The sequence below is a fragment of the Eschscholzia californica genome, unplaced genomic scaffold (assembly GCF_041429995.1).
Source record: "Eschscholzia californica isolate CP2 unplaced genomic scaffold, dmEscCali1.0.p SCAF_1, whole genome shotgun sequence".
In the NCBI taxonomy this organism is placed as follows: domain Eukaryota; kingdom Viridiplantae; phylum Streptophyta; class Magnoliopsida; order Ranunculales; family Papaveraceae; genus Eschscholzia; species Eschscholzia californica.
This window is the reverse complement of record NW_028238198.1, coordinates 68,204,285-68,221,446: the sequence shown is the minus strand read 5'-3', so window position 1 is coordinate 68,221,446 and position 17,162 is coordinate 68,204,285. Positions and strand designations below refer to the sequence as shown.

Below are 17,162 nucleotides of genomic sequence, written 5' to 3'. Positions count from 1 at the left end.
CGACAAATTTATTACATTATTTATACTAATAACCCAAGTTTAATGTTTCCCAAATTTACATTTCCAGTGGATCAAACCTGAGATCGAACCTGGGACCTCTGCATTGCTCATAATCCCTAAGACCATATTCATCACGAGTCTGACAGTACATCTTTCGATATTCACCCATGGCCATCCTAGGTCGGTCCGGCTCAACTCGCCTATTCCTATCACTAGTCGGAACATTCCTATATAAATTTGAGTAGTCCTGATGACTTGCAGATGGTCTACTAGTGTTGGAAAGGGTTCGCATAAGGTCATTCTCATCAAATGACCAACTTGCCGTGATCTCACAACGTTCAAAGATACTAACACACAATCACAAAATGGGAACTAACACTTATAAACTAAACAATAACACAAGTAAAAAGGATGAGATAGAATGCGATACTATCGAGTGTTCCTCTCGTTTCGTTCGCCTTTCTTCTTTAGTTTCTCGATTCCTTCATTTTTTTCGCCTTTATGTCACTTTTGGCTCTTTTCTTGAAACGGGTACCTGAAAAAAAAATGAAATTAAGAAAATACAAAATAAAATAAAGACGTCTAAGAAGCAAATAACACTAAACTAATGAACAAAACAACAAACTATATCCTAACTACAAAATCTATCCCCGACAGCGGCGCCAAAAACTTGATGCACCCGAAAAGGTTGCACACCCAAGCGGAGGTATCAAGTAGTAATCCGGCAAAGCCGGGATCGATCGAAGGATAGGAAGGTAGTTTGGATATCGAGGGGTCTCATCCTTCCGTCCAGATACTAAATGCTAACTTAGACTAAAAAGAAAAGGAAACGAAGATAAATAGGGGGTTTGATTGAATAAGCAATAAAGAAAGCAAATAAACTAACTAAACAAAATAAGTAAAACGGGCGAGAGAGATTCGAGAGAAGAGTCGAAGGAACAAGATTCGGGCGACAAATAAGTGAGCAAAGTGTCGAAGTCCGGGAATCCATAATGATAAACCCACGACTACGTATGATCCAATCTAATGTGTCGAAGTATAATCGATGTTCGACTCCTAAAGTAGATGTCTCTAAGTACTACGTATATCCGGAGATCATACTTAGTCAAACAAACATCATAATCGGTTAAACCCGAGTCATCGAGGGTGTTGTCTAGTCGCCTAAATATGTGAAGTGCATGACAAGACACATGAAATTATGACTTAGACTATGATCGAAATCGAATACTTTGTTTCGTCTATTAACTATGCGAAGTGCTTGACAAGACACATGAAAATATGATCGAAACGATAATCGAAATAAATGAACATCAATTTGTAATCAAAACATCAAATCATATTAAACATAATCACGAATTCATCTCATATAATCGACACACTAAAGTTAGCTAACATGGTGATTGAATAAGAAATGGAAAGAAAATGATGAGAGAATCCCCCTTTTTCGATGTGGTTCGAGGCTAAGATCGTCGGAAAATATGACTCTGTAAGGTTCAGCCGATCTCCCCTTAGCAACTTCTGGGTTTCCCATAGCGACCACCATCATCTTCTCCATTTACAACACAACCTCCATATATTAAAGCTAACCCTAGCTTTCTCTCTCTAGAAATTTGTAACCCAAAATCAAATCAAACCATGTGGGAAGCTAGCCAAGATGATGGGGAGTAAAAGCCCTAAGATTTCCGGCCAAGAAAGTGGCTGGAACACCTAGCAAAATCCGGCCAAAGAAGTGAGGATTCCGGCTAACCCTTGATCCGGCCAAATGCACATGCTCCGAGCTCCGTGCCCGCGTCCCATGCACGTTCGAGCTGCAGTCGTGCACGTCCGAGCACTGTCCAAGCATCCCGTGCTGTTTGCTGCTGCAAGCTGGTGCTGCTGGAGCATCCTGTGTTCCGGCCTTGCTGCCGGTCTGCAGCTGCTGCTGTGTCGAGCACTGTCCGAGCATCCCGTGCTTGCTGCTGCTCCTCCCGTGAAGATGGTTCAGCCCGAGCTGCTCCTTGCTAAATCCCGAGCTGCTGCCGGCCAAGACTAGGCCGACCTTAGTGCTGGCCGGCCTAGCTTGGTCGGCCTCCTCCTTCCTTGTCTCTTTTACTCTCTCTCAAGCTTTCAAGGACAATCAACCCTAGCCTCCAAGAACACCCTCCTTTCCTCTCTCCCAAGTTACTTGGTTGATGAATGAATGAAGAAGAAGATGAATAGTAACCTCACTTGATTCAAACCCTAGACTTAGTCAACTTGACTAAGTCTTTAGACTACTTTGACTTGGGCCTAAAAGTGGGTGCTCATAAAATCTCTACACCTTCCTTCTTCTTTGGGTATTCTTGAACTTGGGCTTAGATGTTGGGCTTTGAATTAAAGACAAAGGAGGTGTCTTAATCTAGCCTCTACAATTAGAACCAAAGGGGTCAAGAAAAGACCTTGGCTTCTATCTTTCACAACTTCCTCGTCCAAACTCGGAACTGACTTCCGTCTTCACCGTTGGACTCGCCATTGCCTCCACTTGTAATTTGATTTGCTTGAAATCTTTTTCTCTCATTTTGGGTACATGAAATGATAGTGACAATTCGTTCCCTTTATTCTGATTTACACGCTTAACTCCAAAATAGGTACCTAACCTGAAAAACACATAAAATATTATTTATAATACTCGAAAAGAACTAATTAGTCTAAGTTAGACCCTCCAAATGTGACATTTTCGTGTCGCATCATGCACCCAAACTTCGATCGACCAGTAGCTCGAACTACCCGCTACGGGCTAGTGCACACGCGCGGGCTTTATGCAAGAGAGTTAGGTTTTTGCCCGACCCGAACCCACCTGTTTAGTCAAGTGGGCATAGAGTAGAGTAGCCCGAAATGCCGGAGCTCGGAACTTTGGTGTCCATGGACGCCAGAGTCCGACCCTTTTCCCACCCTTAATTGTATTCATGATATATCAATGCCATTGAAATGTAATGACATCCAATCTCCAAAAATAAAAATAAAAAGTATGTAAGTTGGTCCAACTGCAACAAAAGATCCCAAAATTAGGAAAACATGACTAGATCAAATAACACACAAAGTCCATGAAATTCGTAGATGTTCATACTTCATAGGTGGTCGTCATTCGTGTCACACAAAACACAGTTCCGAACTGCTCGGTAAAAGTTTTGTTTAATTTAACAAAACATGAATTATGCTTGAGATTTCAGAGTCCCAGACGGATGTAGCTTAGACTCATTGTGTGTTGGTCGACATGACATGACCTGTGATTTACATAGGGCATCACCTAATTGAACTGCGAGTTAATTGTTCATTGCCATTGGTAGTAGTCGGGTGACTTCGACCAAATTACCACGGTAACTAGCCCTTTTATGGTTGTTAGAGATTTTTGGTCGAAATACTTCAAATAAATATGCAGTGGTTTTGGGGAATAAAAAAAAAATCTCTGGAGAATAATTTTTTTTGGAAATCCATGTGTTCTTTGTGAAATCTCCGGGGCATATTTTCCTACGGAGAACACAAGAAAAAAAATCACAATTTAACAAAAATAACTTTTAGAATTTTTTTTTTTAATTTTATTTTAATTTCTTTCACCCTCTTTCTTTTTCCCTCTCCTATTTCTTTTTCTCTGGAGAAAAACTCATCCATTTCATCTCCTCCATAATTTCTAGCCAAACATTTTATTCTTCCTTTACCATCACTTCTCTTACTTATCGTCCCTAAACCTCCAACCCCCTACTACTCTTACTTTTCTAAAATTAGAAACAAAGTTAGAGAGATGAAGAAGAAAAAAAAATTTTAAACCTTAGAAATCATTAAACAAAATCTTGTAAAGCTCTTAATACATTTTTCATGGAACGTCCAAAGCAAGTTTATTCATCCATTAATCATCCCCAAGAGAGGTAAACGCGTTCTAAACCCTAGAAATCAGTTAATTTGAACCCCAAACATATTTTCATCACTTCTAAACATATTAAGTTTGTTTTACGTGTTTTTGAGTTTAGTGATTAGAAAAAAAAATAAAGCTTTGGAGAAGAAGATGAAGCAAAGAAGAAAGACTTGGAAGGAGTTTAGGGTTTAGATCCTAGAAAGATTTTATTTAAGTTTATAAAAGTTCCTTCTAAATTCTTTTATGGGATCTTCTAAATTTTTTTTTTTTTAACTCCCAAAATTGGAAGCCCTATAGCAACAAATAGAAATAAAAAGGTCAATCTTCGTTGACTAATTTTGTAGAAATTATTATTGCCAAGAGGTTTTTCTTTATTCCCCAAAGTCACGGTCATAAATATTAACAATTATCTAATAATTTGAAAACCAGGGAAAACATTACGAGTAGTTTTTCTTATAATTACTACTCATTCCCTTCACTTAAGTCTACCATTATAACAACTTTAAATTCTCTTATCTTCTCTTTGAGTGTATTCTAATTTCTAGTTTTTTACGTTCTTATCCCAATTCTTAAGCATTATGTCTTCTCTTCCATAACTTCAAAATTATCTTATCTGAACGAGTTGGATAATTTAAATATTGAACAAAATATGCTTCTTGAGTATTTATATTATATCTCTACTTTTTTTTATGTAGAATGTAAGTAAAAATTCTCTGACTCATTCAAATGTTTGACAAGTGATAGAAGGCAGGATTTAGTACTCAAATAGTTGAAAAGATGTCTACATACTTTCTCATTCAGTAGAATGGATAGTTTAAATTCAACAAAAACAACAATGACATTGTACAGATGCTTCTAGCTAATAGGGGTGTGCAAAAATAAATCAAACCAATCAATCCAAAATCTTTTGTAAACCAATTACTAACCATGTTCAATTAGATTCAGATGCATATTAAGAAACCTGAATAGGTATGTTAAATTCGCGATTATGTAATAATCGGAGATATAAATTTAAATAGTGACACGATAATATAACGTAGTTCGGTCGGATACTCGCGACCTACATCCACGGAGAAATAACTGTTTCATTAATAATCACCACGACTCGCGGGTTTGATCGTTTACATTAGTCAGACATAACTCGATGATTTAATCTCTAGAACCCCCTCTTATTTATAGATAACTTAGGGTTTCCTGGTTTTTCTTAACTAAACTAGGAATTAATATAAAATCTATCTAATATTACCATTAAATAGGTACAAGAGTAATTCTGAATATAAGAAAGTAAATATTATGGATCTTCATATATATCTTGAAATATCTTCTCATATCTTGAATTGTTCTTGATCATCAGATCTCATCTTCTTGATCCGTCACGTACACGCACGTGTTACACCCGTATCATTTTTGTTGATCATCAGATCCCTTTACCTCGATCCGTCTTATATCACGTATCCTATTAAGATATTCTTTTTCTTCTCAAAACAAATAACGTACCGCGGCTTTGGGGAATAAAGAAAAATCTCCGGAGAATAAAAAGTAGTTGATTAAAAATTGATTTAGAGGGTATATTCTTCTTTTAATCCAAAAATTGACTTGATCGAACATTGTCCCCTAATCTCCATCTTCTCCCTCTCTCTCTCTCTCCCTCTCTCCCTCCCTCCCTTTATCTCTATCTCTCTCTCCCTCACTATCTCTTTCGTTGTCACTGACTATTTTTTATCGTTCTCATTCTAGATCTCCTTCCCTTTCATTATAAATCACTCCCATCACTCTCGTTGTAGACATATATCTCTGTAGATTAGTTTCTCTTTTTCTTTTTTTCTCTCGCAGTCCTTATATCTCTTTCTTGCACTCTATATCTCGCTTTCTCTCTCTTGCGGTGTGTATAGACCTCGTTGTGGAGATCACAAAGTTCGTGTCGACGAAGAATTTTGTGGCCACGAAACGCCACGAAACGTTTTGTTATCACGAAATGGTCAGGGCCACAAAATGCTTTGTGAGCACGAAATGTTTATTGGCCATAAAATCCTCGAAGGATTTCGACAAAAACCCTCCTCGAGGTTCGGTTTTGGCGAAGGGAACACTTTCCTTCGCCGGTGTTGGGTTATGATATATACTAATGTTGTAAGCGGAATCTTACACATCTCATGTCTAACACTAGCATTCCCAGGATCATCATGCATAAACTAATAATTAACTAAGAGTTAGAGATTACCTTAATCGCTAGATTTCCCTCGAACCATTCCAATCGAATGCCAAGACCAAGAGCTCCACGTGTTGCTCCTCTACTCAAGACACCGAATGATATAATTGATCTCCCACCTTGTAGCTAGCTATAACTCCAATGGTGGGTTGATATGAAGAGCACCTTCTTCTTTATTGACTAATTAGATAGCTTGGGAATTAGCTCACTTTCTCTTCTCTACTTGATGTGTTAAAGTAAGAAAGCTTATTGAAAAATTCCACACCTTATTCAAGTCCCTAAGAGACCTTATATAGAACCCTAATTAGAGTCCCACCCTAATTAGGAGTATCCTAAAAGTCCCTTTTGAATAAGATTAAGGAAATAGTCGAAAATAGAAACTAGTTTCTATTTTCCTATTTCCGTAAGTTGTGGCCGCCCCATGTATATGATCTTTTCCAAATCTAGCCGTCCCCTTATGGGCTACCTAATGAGCATGGTCGTCTGCCCACCTATTGGGCCCAAAAGGTCTCCTTTCGCCCCGAACCAAAATCTCTCTTTTCGGGCCTTTTGTGCTATCTTTGCCTAAACTTCTTTTAAGCCTATGAGACATATTCATGGGACTCTCCAATGATTATATGTCTCATTCCACTAGTCATATCATTCGATCAAATAGATGATGAGACATGAAAATGTCCCATCTGAATCTCTTAACTCGGGTTAGTTAGTCCAGTTCGAGCGGTTACTCTGATGATTTGTTTGATTTTCTTTCTCAGATCTCATTTACGGAGTTCGATGCGAAAACATCGTGATAAAGACATACTTGAGGGGCATTTTGGTCGTTTTAATGACAAGGGTGTTCTGGTGAATATTAGTGCTCATGTGAAAATAGAATCCAATACGAATCTATCGGCGAAAGCGGAAGTGGAATAGGAGTCCAGATTAGCAAAATAAAGAAGGTCAAAGTTGGGTCAAACCCAGTTGACCAAATGTCAACATACAACGGTCAGAGATACGTGGTTCACGGAACAGAAGATGAACGGTAAAGATGTGCGTGTGGTACACCATCGGGATACTCAGGACGGCGCTCTGGATATTATTTTTGAAATCTGATTTGGTGCAACACAAACTAAGTTATTAATGTACGATGAAATGATCTAACAACTTCAAATAAGTTCCGGAAATTCGACGGATGAAAGTGTATCTCATCTATTCTCGAAACACCCAGCTCAACAGCAAAGTTCCACCATCACTAACGGCTCTGTGATTTGCTGCCCATATATTAGGAATTATTCTTCAGTTATTTCTTTAGAGAGGAACCGAGAGCTGAAGAAGGAAAGAGATTTGAGATAGACCGAGAGCTGAAGAAGGAAAGAGATTAAAGATGTTATTGGTAAGAAATATTAGAGAGAGAGAGAGTCATTTGATTGAAAGATTTGACCGAGAGCTGAAAAAGGAAGCTGCTTGAATGGTGATTAATTTTTATAGAGAGACAGTGCATAAAATAACAGAGATGGAAAGAAAGTTGAGCCGAAAGAGATAAGGAAAGAAATCTTGCAAGTCGGTTTCTCTCTACATATAAAAGAAATTCAGAGAGCTATAGAATGGGATTATCTTCCCACGGCTAGAAAGACAGAAAGCACGGTTTAGAGAGAGAGAGGAAGATCACGGTTTAAAGAGAGAGAGAAACAAAAACCGAAACCAAGAGCCATCATCATCTCATTCGTTTTCTTTTGCATTTTTATTTTTCTATTTTTGTTATCTCCTTCTTTGTGAGAGAGAGAGAGATTACAGTAGAGAGAGAGATTGTATAGAGATTGAAAAGATTAAAAGAATTAAAGTTTCAATCTTCTTCTTCTTCTTTAATTCGTATCGACTTGGTCATGTTCATTGTTCTTATTTACTGTTGCTATTAAGAGAAAATAGAAAGAGTGAGAAGAGAAAGATAAAAACAGAAAGTTAGAGAGAGAGAGAATTGGAGAAGGTGAGAAAATAATTTTCCCACAGGGAATCCATTTCCGGGAAGACGAAAAAATCATTTTCTCTAAGGGTGCGTTTGGCAGAATTTTGGGAAAACAGAAGAAAATCATTTCCCTAAGGCCCTGTTTGGTTTGGAAATAGCGAAAAAGTTAAGTTTTCTTACTCTTTTACTTATATAAATTTAAATGTTTATCTCTTCCAGCATGATTAACTAATCTTTTATCTAGGGTTTTAGATGAAGTTCTTCATAATTAATTTTATCGATATGATTTGTTAATAATTTTTATTGTTTTTCATGATCAAATCTTTCGGATTTTTAGACCATTCATTGACTGGAATCTGAGTTATATGAGAAATTTGCTAATTAAATCATAATAAATCGTCGTTAGAATTGTTAGGAGGACGGATTCGAAAACCCTAAGTTCTTCCATCTCTTGAATTTTATATCATTTAAGTTTATTTGTTATCTTTATCTGAATTATATCATCAAAACCAAGTTAGAATCCAAGTTAGAATTAAGGTTAAAATTTGAGTTTGACTAAGTCTCTGAGGAACGATCGGTCTTACTGGAATTTATTACAACTTGACACCCGTACATTTGCGGGTGTAGACCTATTTAGGAAACTTTTTAGGCCCATTAATAGACATTCTTATGTGTAACCCGATGTAGGATCCGGTCGAAGTTAGCCGCGAATTACTTCGTAATTTAACGATCGTAGTTGGTTTCTAGCTAAACACTACGACCCCTAAATCGTCCGGACTTGATGATCTTCTTCAGCAATTGTCCTAGCCGACAAATTGCTCGCATTGCATCTTTGGTCAAAGGACATGTCATTCAGACTCCCACTTGTACTTTGAACAAGTGCAATGCTCGATTCCTGTGTCAATTTGTATCTCATCTGATACGTCACGTCATTCAGACTTTCTTGATCCTGAGTACAACTGTCAAAGACAAATGATTAACTTTTAATCCATTTGAGCGCGTTCGCGCATTTTCAGTTGCTATCATCAAGCGGCCTTGAGACACGTTTTCTTAATGTAATTAGGATGACACAATCCATTCTTGTGCTCCCACTCAGCTTCATGTCTATATATCTTGTCTTTCCCAGTATCCGCTTCATGTGTTGAGGAATCTCTCCAATCTTGTCAATTAGAAGCATTTTGACGTTCATCACGATTGATGTACTTCTCATTTTGAGGGTTATCCCGTGTATATTCTAATAGTACACTCACGTAGTCGATTTGGATACTCCTATTCCTATAGCCCATGAAACATTGCTATCTCTCCGGCTCACGTGCTAGTCTTCCTAAGTCATTGTTGTTCATGCAATGACCTGGACTAGGGAGATGATAATTAAATATTCCAAGTTCACTTAATATGGTTTCATTCATCAGATCGCGTATCTGACAAACCTATTTAGAATGTTTTATTATCTGCGGATTGTCATTTAAATACTAAACAAAATTTAGACGACTGTGAAATAACTAACTTATTTTCGATTACGAGAGTTTGTAATTTGAGCCTATTTCGTAAAACACCTTTTACATGCGCAATTTTACTAGTCAAGGTTATTTCCGAAATTACCTTATGCCTTTGACATTTAATATGATTGTCATACTTTTGTCTTAGGTGACAGTTTAGTTGACTACAGATGTTGCCCATTTAAACCTTGCTTATTATCAACTAATCGAAGGTTGATTCCTTTGATTTTCTATTGATAGTTTCTAGTAACCCTTTACTAGTGTTAAGGCTTCCTATTCTTTATTTTGTAGAGTCTGCAACAGTTCCCGACTAGAAACACTTTCTGCCTACTTTCCTTCCATGTCTGGAAGTTTGCATTGACATGTTCAACATTCTCCACTCTAACTTATCCTAGCAATTTTACAAGCTATTTAGGATGTTAGTCGTGGTTTCAGATTGTCTTATCCGAGTTCGGATGTTAACATCTCTTAAAATTCTAAGTATTCACGATGTCTTGGGCAAATGCTAAATCATGTCTTACATGACCGATTTTATGCCTATAAAATAATTATCTTTCTCATACGTGCTTACTGATCAGAGTCCCCCGACTATGAGTCTTGCGTAGCTATGCGTCATGAGATTTGGGTCGAATATCTCTTTTAGAGTTTTCGTCTTTAGACTTATAAGAATCCCAAGTTTTCTTATTTTAGTCAGATCATTTTTTGATCTATACGTATAGACCATTGGTGCCCAAATTATTTGATCCATTGTGGTCCTTTCTTAATTGATTCCAACATCCCTATGTTGTTCACAATTCTGGTGTGTACACTGCCACCTGCCTAAAAAACGTTTCTCCCACTAACCTTCTTGAAATACTGAGATTCAAGGTTTTCTTCATTCCTTAGGAATCAAACGCCTTTGATTTCCTCTTTTAAATCGAAGATTCCAACTCTAGCTTGCTTCATCCCTTGATAGATCTCCTGAGGCATGCTTGTTTACTAATCACTAAAGTCGGCGACTGCTACGGTTTTTGACTTCCTCGTGTTTAGTTATGGACCTAAACATAGACTGATATAGGATCTCATTCATAGTCTCTTGGTATGGATCCACGATTTTAATCTTCTTTGTCTAGTTTTGGGAAACACCAATGCTTCCATCCTTCTCAATTTTCTTTCTTGAAAAACTAATTTCCGTCCAATGGTTTTCCTCCATTGACCAATTATCAAGTTTCCGATCTTGACAAGAAAGGATTTCATAATTCATTGACTCCTATCCAATTATCGAGTTGGTTTCCGTCTCTGAGCATGTCTACATTCTTTATCAGTAAGATTTCAATCTTCTGACCTTTAGATAAACTTTGAAGGCCTTTAGGGCTTAAGAACAACAATTTGGAATACTCCCAACTACTTCAGACATTGACGTTTTGAGCAACTTTCAACTACTTGAGAGTTCTCCCGCGAATCTCATTCGCTTAGTGAGGTAGGTATTTAGACCTTTTCCTCCCACTGTTTCTTTAACAGTTTTGTTGCTCTTGGTCGAAGAAGCATTCGACTCTTTCTCCCATTTATCCTTCCGGAACTAATTATTAGGAGGATAACATCATGAGCAACAAACACTTTGTTCTCTTGATCGGTTGTGTTAAGCCCAAATTTCTTCTAAAGAAATTGCGTCAGATTTTGCTAATTTATGCCTTGTAATCCTGTTACATAACCCTTTTAGCTTTTAGACGGATTTCGGTTAAGTGATAAAACAACCATTTCTAGAATATATCCCAACATTCAGAAGACTGACTTAAATCGATCATTGATCGAATCATGCCTAGTAGTGTTCGATTTTTCCCACTGGATTCACCATCCCGCGAATGTGTTCCATGGAGCGAGTTAGGAAGCCATTTCTCAACTCCTTTTATGGTTATCAAGTGCTTGACTTTCTTGCCGAGGTGATTCTTTACTTCGATTTGTACTTTGTTTGAACCTTTCAAACATCCCGATTTTATACTTTATCACTTGTACGTTTCCGTACTTCATGAAGTTGTCAGGGTGTGTGTTGAAGTAGCTTTCGTTAGCTTCTGCAAGTAAACTTATAAGTCTGCATAACCAAGTATGAGTCTCAATAGTTTACTAGTCTCTATGCCTTTCTGAAAAGGGTGACTTTGTCAATTTGGTCCTTAAGAATGCTGAAGTTAACGAGTTTGAATCTTTTTATTTTAGCCATTATCGATGTTAACAATTTCGGTTCTTCAAGAACCTTCTGTTAATTTGCCACTGGTTTAAAATATACGATTTTTCTAGGAGAACATAATAATTACTATTAAGTTCTAAGCTAGATCAGTGTCTAAAAGAAGACTTCGATCCATTTCAGCATCCTTAGTAATACTGCTTCTGCTCCTTTTTGGATATTTTCTTCTTTTAGTCAATTATGTAATTTCTTTGAGCTCCTAATGAGCCGCTCATCTGGTCTTAAATACCTGATGAAGGAATTCTATGATACCTGAAAAAGATGCGATGAGAAAGAAAGCTTTTAGAGAGAGAAAAAGAATTGATGTGAAAGAATTTAAAGGAAGGATAAATTTGAATGAGAAAATTTAAAGTTGAAGGTCTTTTGACGTTAACGGCGAAAAAGAGACCATCTAGATATTTGATAAGTCAGGAGGTTAGACAAAAAACTCGTCATAAATTAGGAGGTCATTTGAATAATAACCCATTAATATTGGGCTCCGCCTGGGTGAAAGTAATGTACTCATGTTATTTTACAAAAAAACGTGATCTATCTGCTTGTACACCTCTTTTTTCTCACTATCTACACTAATTGCAATTTACACATGTAATATGCATGTCTTGCCCGCAAACGAACACGTATGAAAACCTAAACCACATAACTTGGACGTACTACCATTTTTATTATGATAATTATTGCATCATCCACTATTAAAAGGCCTTCCGTTCTATCCAAATTTGGACAAATTCCCATAGGTGATCTTTACCTCAAGCAAGCAATCTTTTTTTTTTTTTTTTTTTTTTTTTTTTGTTGAAGAACCTCAAGCAAGCAATCAACTCTAGATCTTTAAATCAGCCAATACAGACCTGAATTCCTCAAAAACAAGGAAGAAATTAAGGTATAATAATCTTTTTTGTAATGATAATTGCATTCTTTCATTTGTTACGAACAATATTAAGATGCTATAAATTTATTATAACGTTAATATCAACCCTAGAATTTTTGGCAACAACTACAATAAGGTAGCCCTTTCATCAAAAAAAAAAAAACTACAATAAGGTAGCAAATTTGCAACAAAAAATTACAGTAGCCAATTCTATTACTAGCTAGCATGGATACACTAGCTAATCTTAGTATTTTTTTTGGGCGGGAGAATTCTAATATGGGAAATGATAGAGTGTCAAGTTAGAATGCCAAGTAAAATGTCAAAATTTCCTCATTTAGAAACAAAAGCGGTCGCCACCGTAGCCAAACTTTGTCTTTTAGTGAATTCCACGTCAGCTGGTCACCCTTTTGGGCACCGAGCTGGGCACTCTAGCATCTCCCTTCCAATATTTCTAAAACTGGTCATAAACTATTGAGCATTATAACTTCGATCATTGTGATGGCTTGAAACACATTTTCAGGTCAGTTACATATTCTACATGATTTCTTCTTCTACCACCATTTAGGTTAAACGATGAAAAAATCAATATATTAAACTCACTTTGATGGAGTAGTAATATGTATATCTGTCTATTCAACTTTTAAGTAACTATATATTTGTTTATTACGCCATTAACAAAAATGGAAAGATTTCTATGAGAATAAAAGTGGTGAAATGGCCAACAACTGATATTCCAATTGGTGGTGCATCTACTTCGCAATATGAAGGCCTTCGGTTCGATCTCATAAAAGTGCAAATCCATGATTGTTGGATTTGGGTACAAATAAAGTAGTTAGATGAACTTTAAACCTGTAATGACTATCGTACTCAACCTCCAAAAAAAAGGTGATATGGAGAACCAGGTGCAATACGAAAAAACAAATGGGTTAGGAGCTACCTTGATTCTCCTTCCGGAAATGATAAGTATACAAAAGTTCTTGACTTAATTTGCAACATGATGGCTTACCCAGCTAAAAGAATGATCTATATCTAGTCGAACCTTAATTTATTTATTTATTTTTGCCTTAAACCAAAAAAGGGAATGTTCACAAACATAAAATTAGTTATTGGGGGGCCTAACGAAGATAATCAAGAAACAAGTCTTTATTCAAATATTTCTATAATTTACTGAAGTACAGTTTTACTTTGCAGGAATTACTCTGTGTCAAATTAACCATTCGCACATGTCAGGACCCAGATTTAAATTATGCTACACATAAAATCTACTTTTACACTCATTTTTACATTATTATTTCTTTCACAAGAAATGTCATAGCAAAATATGTTTTCTACCAGACGTTCGTACTGTTGTCATGTCAAATGTCAATTCCTATTTCATAGCAAAATATGACAAACATAGAATGTACACTCACTCTAAATCCTAAATTCCTAAATCCCGACACACTCTTTTAAGTTGAGCATTTCTCTAGCAAATTTTGACCATCCATCAACTCTCATTCAAAGTCTGTGCATAAACCCTAATCTAATATTACACACCTACCACATGGCCTACAACACCTCTACATTCTTCTCACTCCTTCCGCTCATGCCGGAATCTAGAGCTAAACTCGCAATAATTGCCTTAATAATCACCACTTCACTAATCATATTTGCAAGAATTTTCATAAGTAAAAGTCCAGCTTCGTCCAACCCGTCGAGGGCTCCACTCCCTCCGGGTCCTACGCCATGGCCGAATATCGGAAGTCTTCTTGAATTACGTCGAAACAAACCAGCATTTCGATGGATATTTAAAGTTATGAAGGAGTTGAACACTGATATTGCATGTATTCGTCTTGGCAACATCCATGTAATTACGGTAAACTCACCCGATATTGCCAAAGAATTCTTGAAGAAACAAGACGCTACATTTGCTTCAAGGCCTGTAACAATGGCTAGTGAAATAGCCAGTCGTGGGTATGTCACCACTGTGTTTTCACCAGTGGGAGATCAATGGAAGAAGATGAGAAAATGCATAGCTTCTGAAGTGATTAATCCGTCAAGGGTAAAGTGGTTACTTGAGAAGATAAGTGAGGAAGCTAATAACCTACTTTTCTACATAAATAACCAAAGCAACATATTAGGGTTATCTTATGAAGGTGGTGGTGGTGTTGGTGCAGTAATCGACATTAGACTTGCTTCGAGACAGTATACTGGAAATGTTACAAGAAAGATAATGTTCAATAAGAGGTACTTTGGGGAAGGAAGAAAAGATGGAGGATCTAGTTTTCAAGAAGAAGAGCATGTCGATGCACTCTTTAGGGTTTTATCATATGTCTATGCATTTTGTGTATCAGATTATTTGCCTTGGTTGAGATGGTTAGACTTGGATGGCCATGAAAAGATTATCAAGGAAGCAACTAATATTGTGAACAAGTATCACGATCCTATAATCGAGGAAAGAATTGGAGAATGGAGATCAAGAGATCGATGCAACGATGAACTACCCCAGGATCTTCTTGATGTAATGATCACGCTGGAGGACAAAGATGGGAAGCCGTTGCTATCAATAGAAGAGATCAAAGCTCAAACCGCGGTAAGATTGGTATCAACTCTTGGTGTCAATATTTTTTCTAAGTCAAATATGATTCGGGGTCTAAATTGACTCGAGTAAGATTTTAGAATGTCATATCAAACTCCGTATGTATTTTTTTCCGAGTCAAATTTGTTTCCAGCTCTAAACGGACTTGATTTAGATTCCATAATGTTGTTTGGTTATTTTCTTTTCGGCCCACTAGCTTGTGATTACTTCCTTTGCGCCCCCTAATCTTTATAAATTAAAAAAATGACCCCCCTGTGTTTTAAAACTATTAGTTAACTTTAAAGATTGACCTTTTTTTTTGCTTCCCTAATCATCCTTCCTCTAAAAATGACCGACCAACCGCCAATAATCACTTCAAACGTCAGAGAAGAGAGAAAAGACATATGAAAATTAATTTTTTTTAAAGGAAAAGTAATTAAAGAAACAAAAAAAATCACTGTTAAATTAAACTGACGATTTAAAAGAGAGGATCATTTCCTAATTTATGAAAATTAGATGACGAAAGATAAAGCTAGTAAGAAACCACGGGGTCAAAAATGAAATAACCCATGTTGTTTTTATTTGATTTTTCATCTCTAACTTATGTGAATAACTGACTCAAACTAATTGGCCCATTTATTTGACTCAACGATTTAGATCCACACAACGGAATCAGTTCAGACGATAAAAAAAAAGGGAGATGTTAGAGTTACTTAGAGGATGACTTGGAGGATGACATAATGACGTGGAATTCACTAAAAGACAAGGTTTTTTCAAAGTTTGACTACGGTGGGGACCGCTTTTGTTTCCAAATGAGGAAACATGTCACCCTCTAAATACCATATTCTAAGTCACTCTATCATTTCCCCAAAATAAAATGCCACTTTATTAGTCTGAAATATTGTTTTACAATTATATATAATGATGATTAATATGATAATATGTAGGAGTTGTTCTATGCAACCATAGATAATCCTGCGAATGGAGTGGAATGGGCAATGGCAGAGATGATAAATCAACCTAATATCCTTCTAAAAGCGGTCGAAGAAATCGATATGGTAGTCGGGAAAGATCGTTTGGTACAAGAATCTGATTTTCCAAAGCTAAATTATGTAAAAGCTTGTATTAGAGAAGCATTTAGACTTCATCCAGTAGTTCCCTTTACGGTTCCACATATGTCCATGTCTGATACCACAGTGGCTGGTTATTTTATCCCTAAAGGCAGCCATATATTGTTGACTCGAGGAGGCCTTAACCCTAAAGTTTGGGATGACCCACTCAAATACATTCCCGAGCGCCATTTGGTGAATGATATTGGATCCACTCGAGTTGAACTTACTGAGCCAGATTTACGGTTCATATCTTTTGGTACAGGACGACGTGGTTGCATCGGTGTCCAACTTGGATCGGCCATTACTGTCATGTTGTTGGCGAGGCTTCTTCAAGGGTTCACTTGGCGTGTCCCTCGTGGAGAAAATTCTATTGACCTCTCTGAATCATCTAATGATCTCTCTTTGGCTAAGCCACTACATGCACACGCTGAGCCACGACTAGCTCCTCATCTCTACCCTCCCTGTTGAATTTTCTCTCGATCAAGTTCAACAATGCTTCAAATAATTATGGTTCCTCGTATTAATATTAGTATCTGCCGGGAACTTTTTTCAGTATTCACATTCTCATTAATGCTCGAGTGGTGTTCTTATCTAGTTCATGCAAATAAGTGTTTGTCATTTAATTTAGAACTATTGATAGAGTAAAGTTTGTGATTTTAACAAATATCAGTTTCATTTAATTCCCTCTAGAAACGAGGTTTGCATGTGGTAGAGCTTATTGAGCCTAAATTACTAAGGTTTTGTTTGTTTGTTTTTTGTCTGAATTTGAATTGACTGAATCTCAATTTGTTGAATTGAATTAGTTGAACCTAAATTGGTTGAATAGTTTCTACAAAGTATTATGTTAGTTCTTCAATCTGAAATATTTAGTTTGAAATAAAATTTTGACATTTAT

General features: G+C 36.7%; 1 protein-coding gene across 2 annotated transcripts; it reads left to right on the top strand.

The window, feature by feature from the left end:
- Positions 1-12,451: 12,451 nt before the first annotated feature.
- On the top strand, positions 12,452-16,947 carry LOC147568581 (phenylalanine N-monooxygenase-like). 2 transcript variants are annotated; one of them, XM_086654988.1, is made up of 3 exons: positions 12,452-12,610; positions 13,790-15,170; positions 16,103-16,947. In XM_086654988.1, the coding sequence occupies exons 2-3, from the start codon at positions 14,142-14,144 to the stop codon at positions 16,733-16,735; spliced, it is 1,662 nt and encodes a 553-aa protein (XP_086511114.1). In that variant the 5' UTR covers positions 12,452-12,610; positions 13,790-14,141; the 3' UTR covers positions 16,736-16,947. The 2 variants fall into 2 exon arrangements, with proteins under 2 accessions (XP_086511114.1, XP_086511113.1); XM_086654987.1 differs by having other exon boundaries at positions 12,452-15,170.
- The last annotated feature ends 215 nt before the right edge of the window (positions 16,948-17,162 follow it).

What these genes read in the sequence shown, in the direction of transcription:
- LOC147568581 (XM_086654988.1), top strand. Translation starts at nt 14,142, where the DNA reads ATGGCCTACAACACCTCTACATTCTTCTCACTCCTTCCGCTCATGCCG. An exon ending in AGATCAAAGCTCAAACCGCG is followed by an intron (nt 15,171 to 16,102) that starts GTAAGATTGGTA and finishes GATAATATGTAG; the next exon opens with GAGTTGTTCTATGCAACCAT.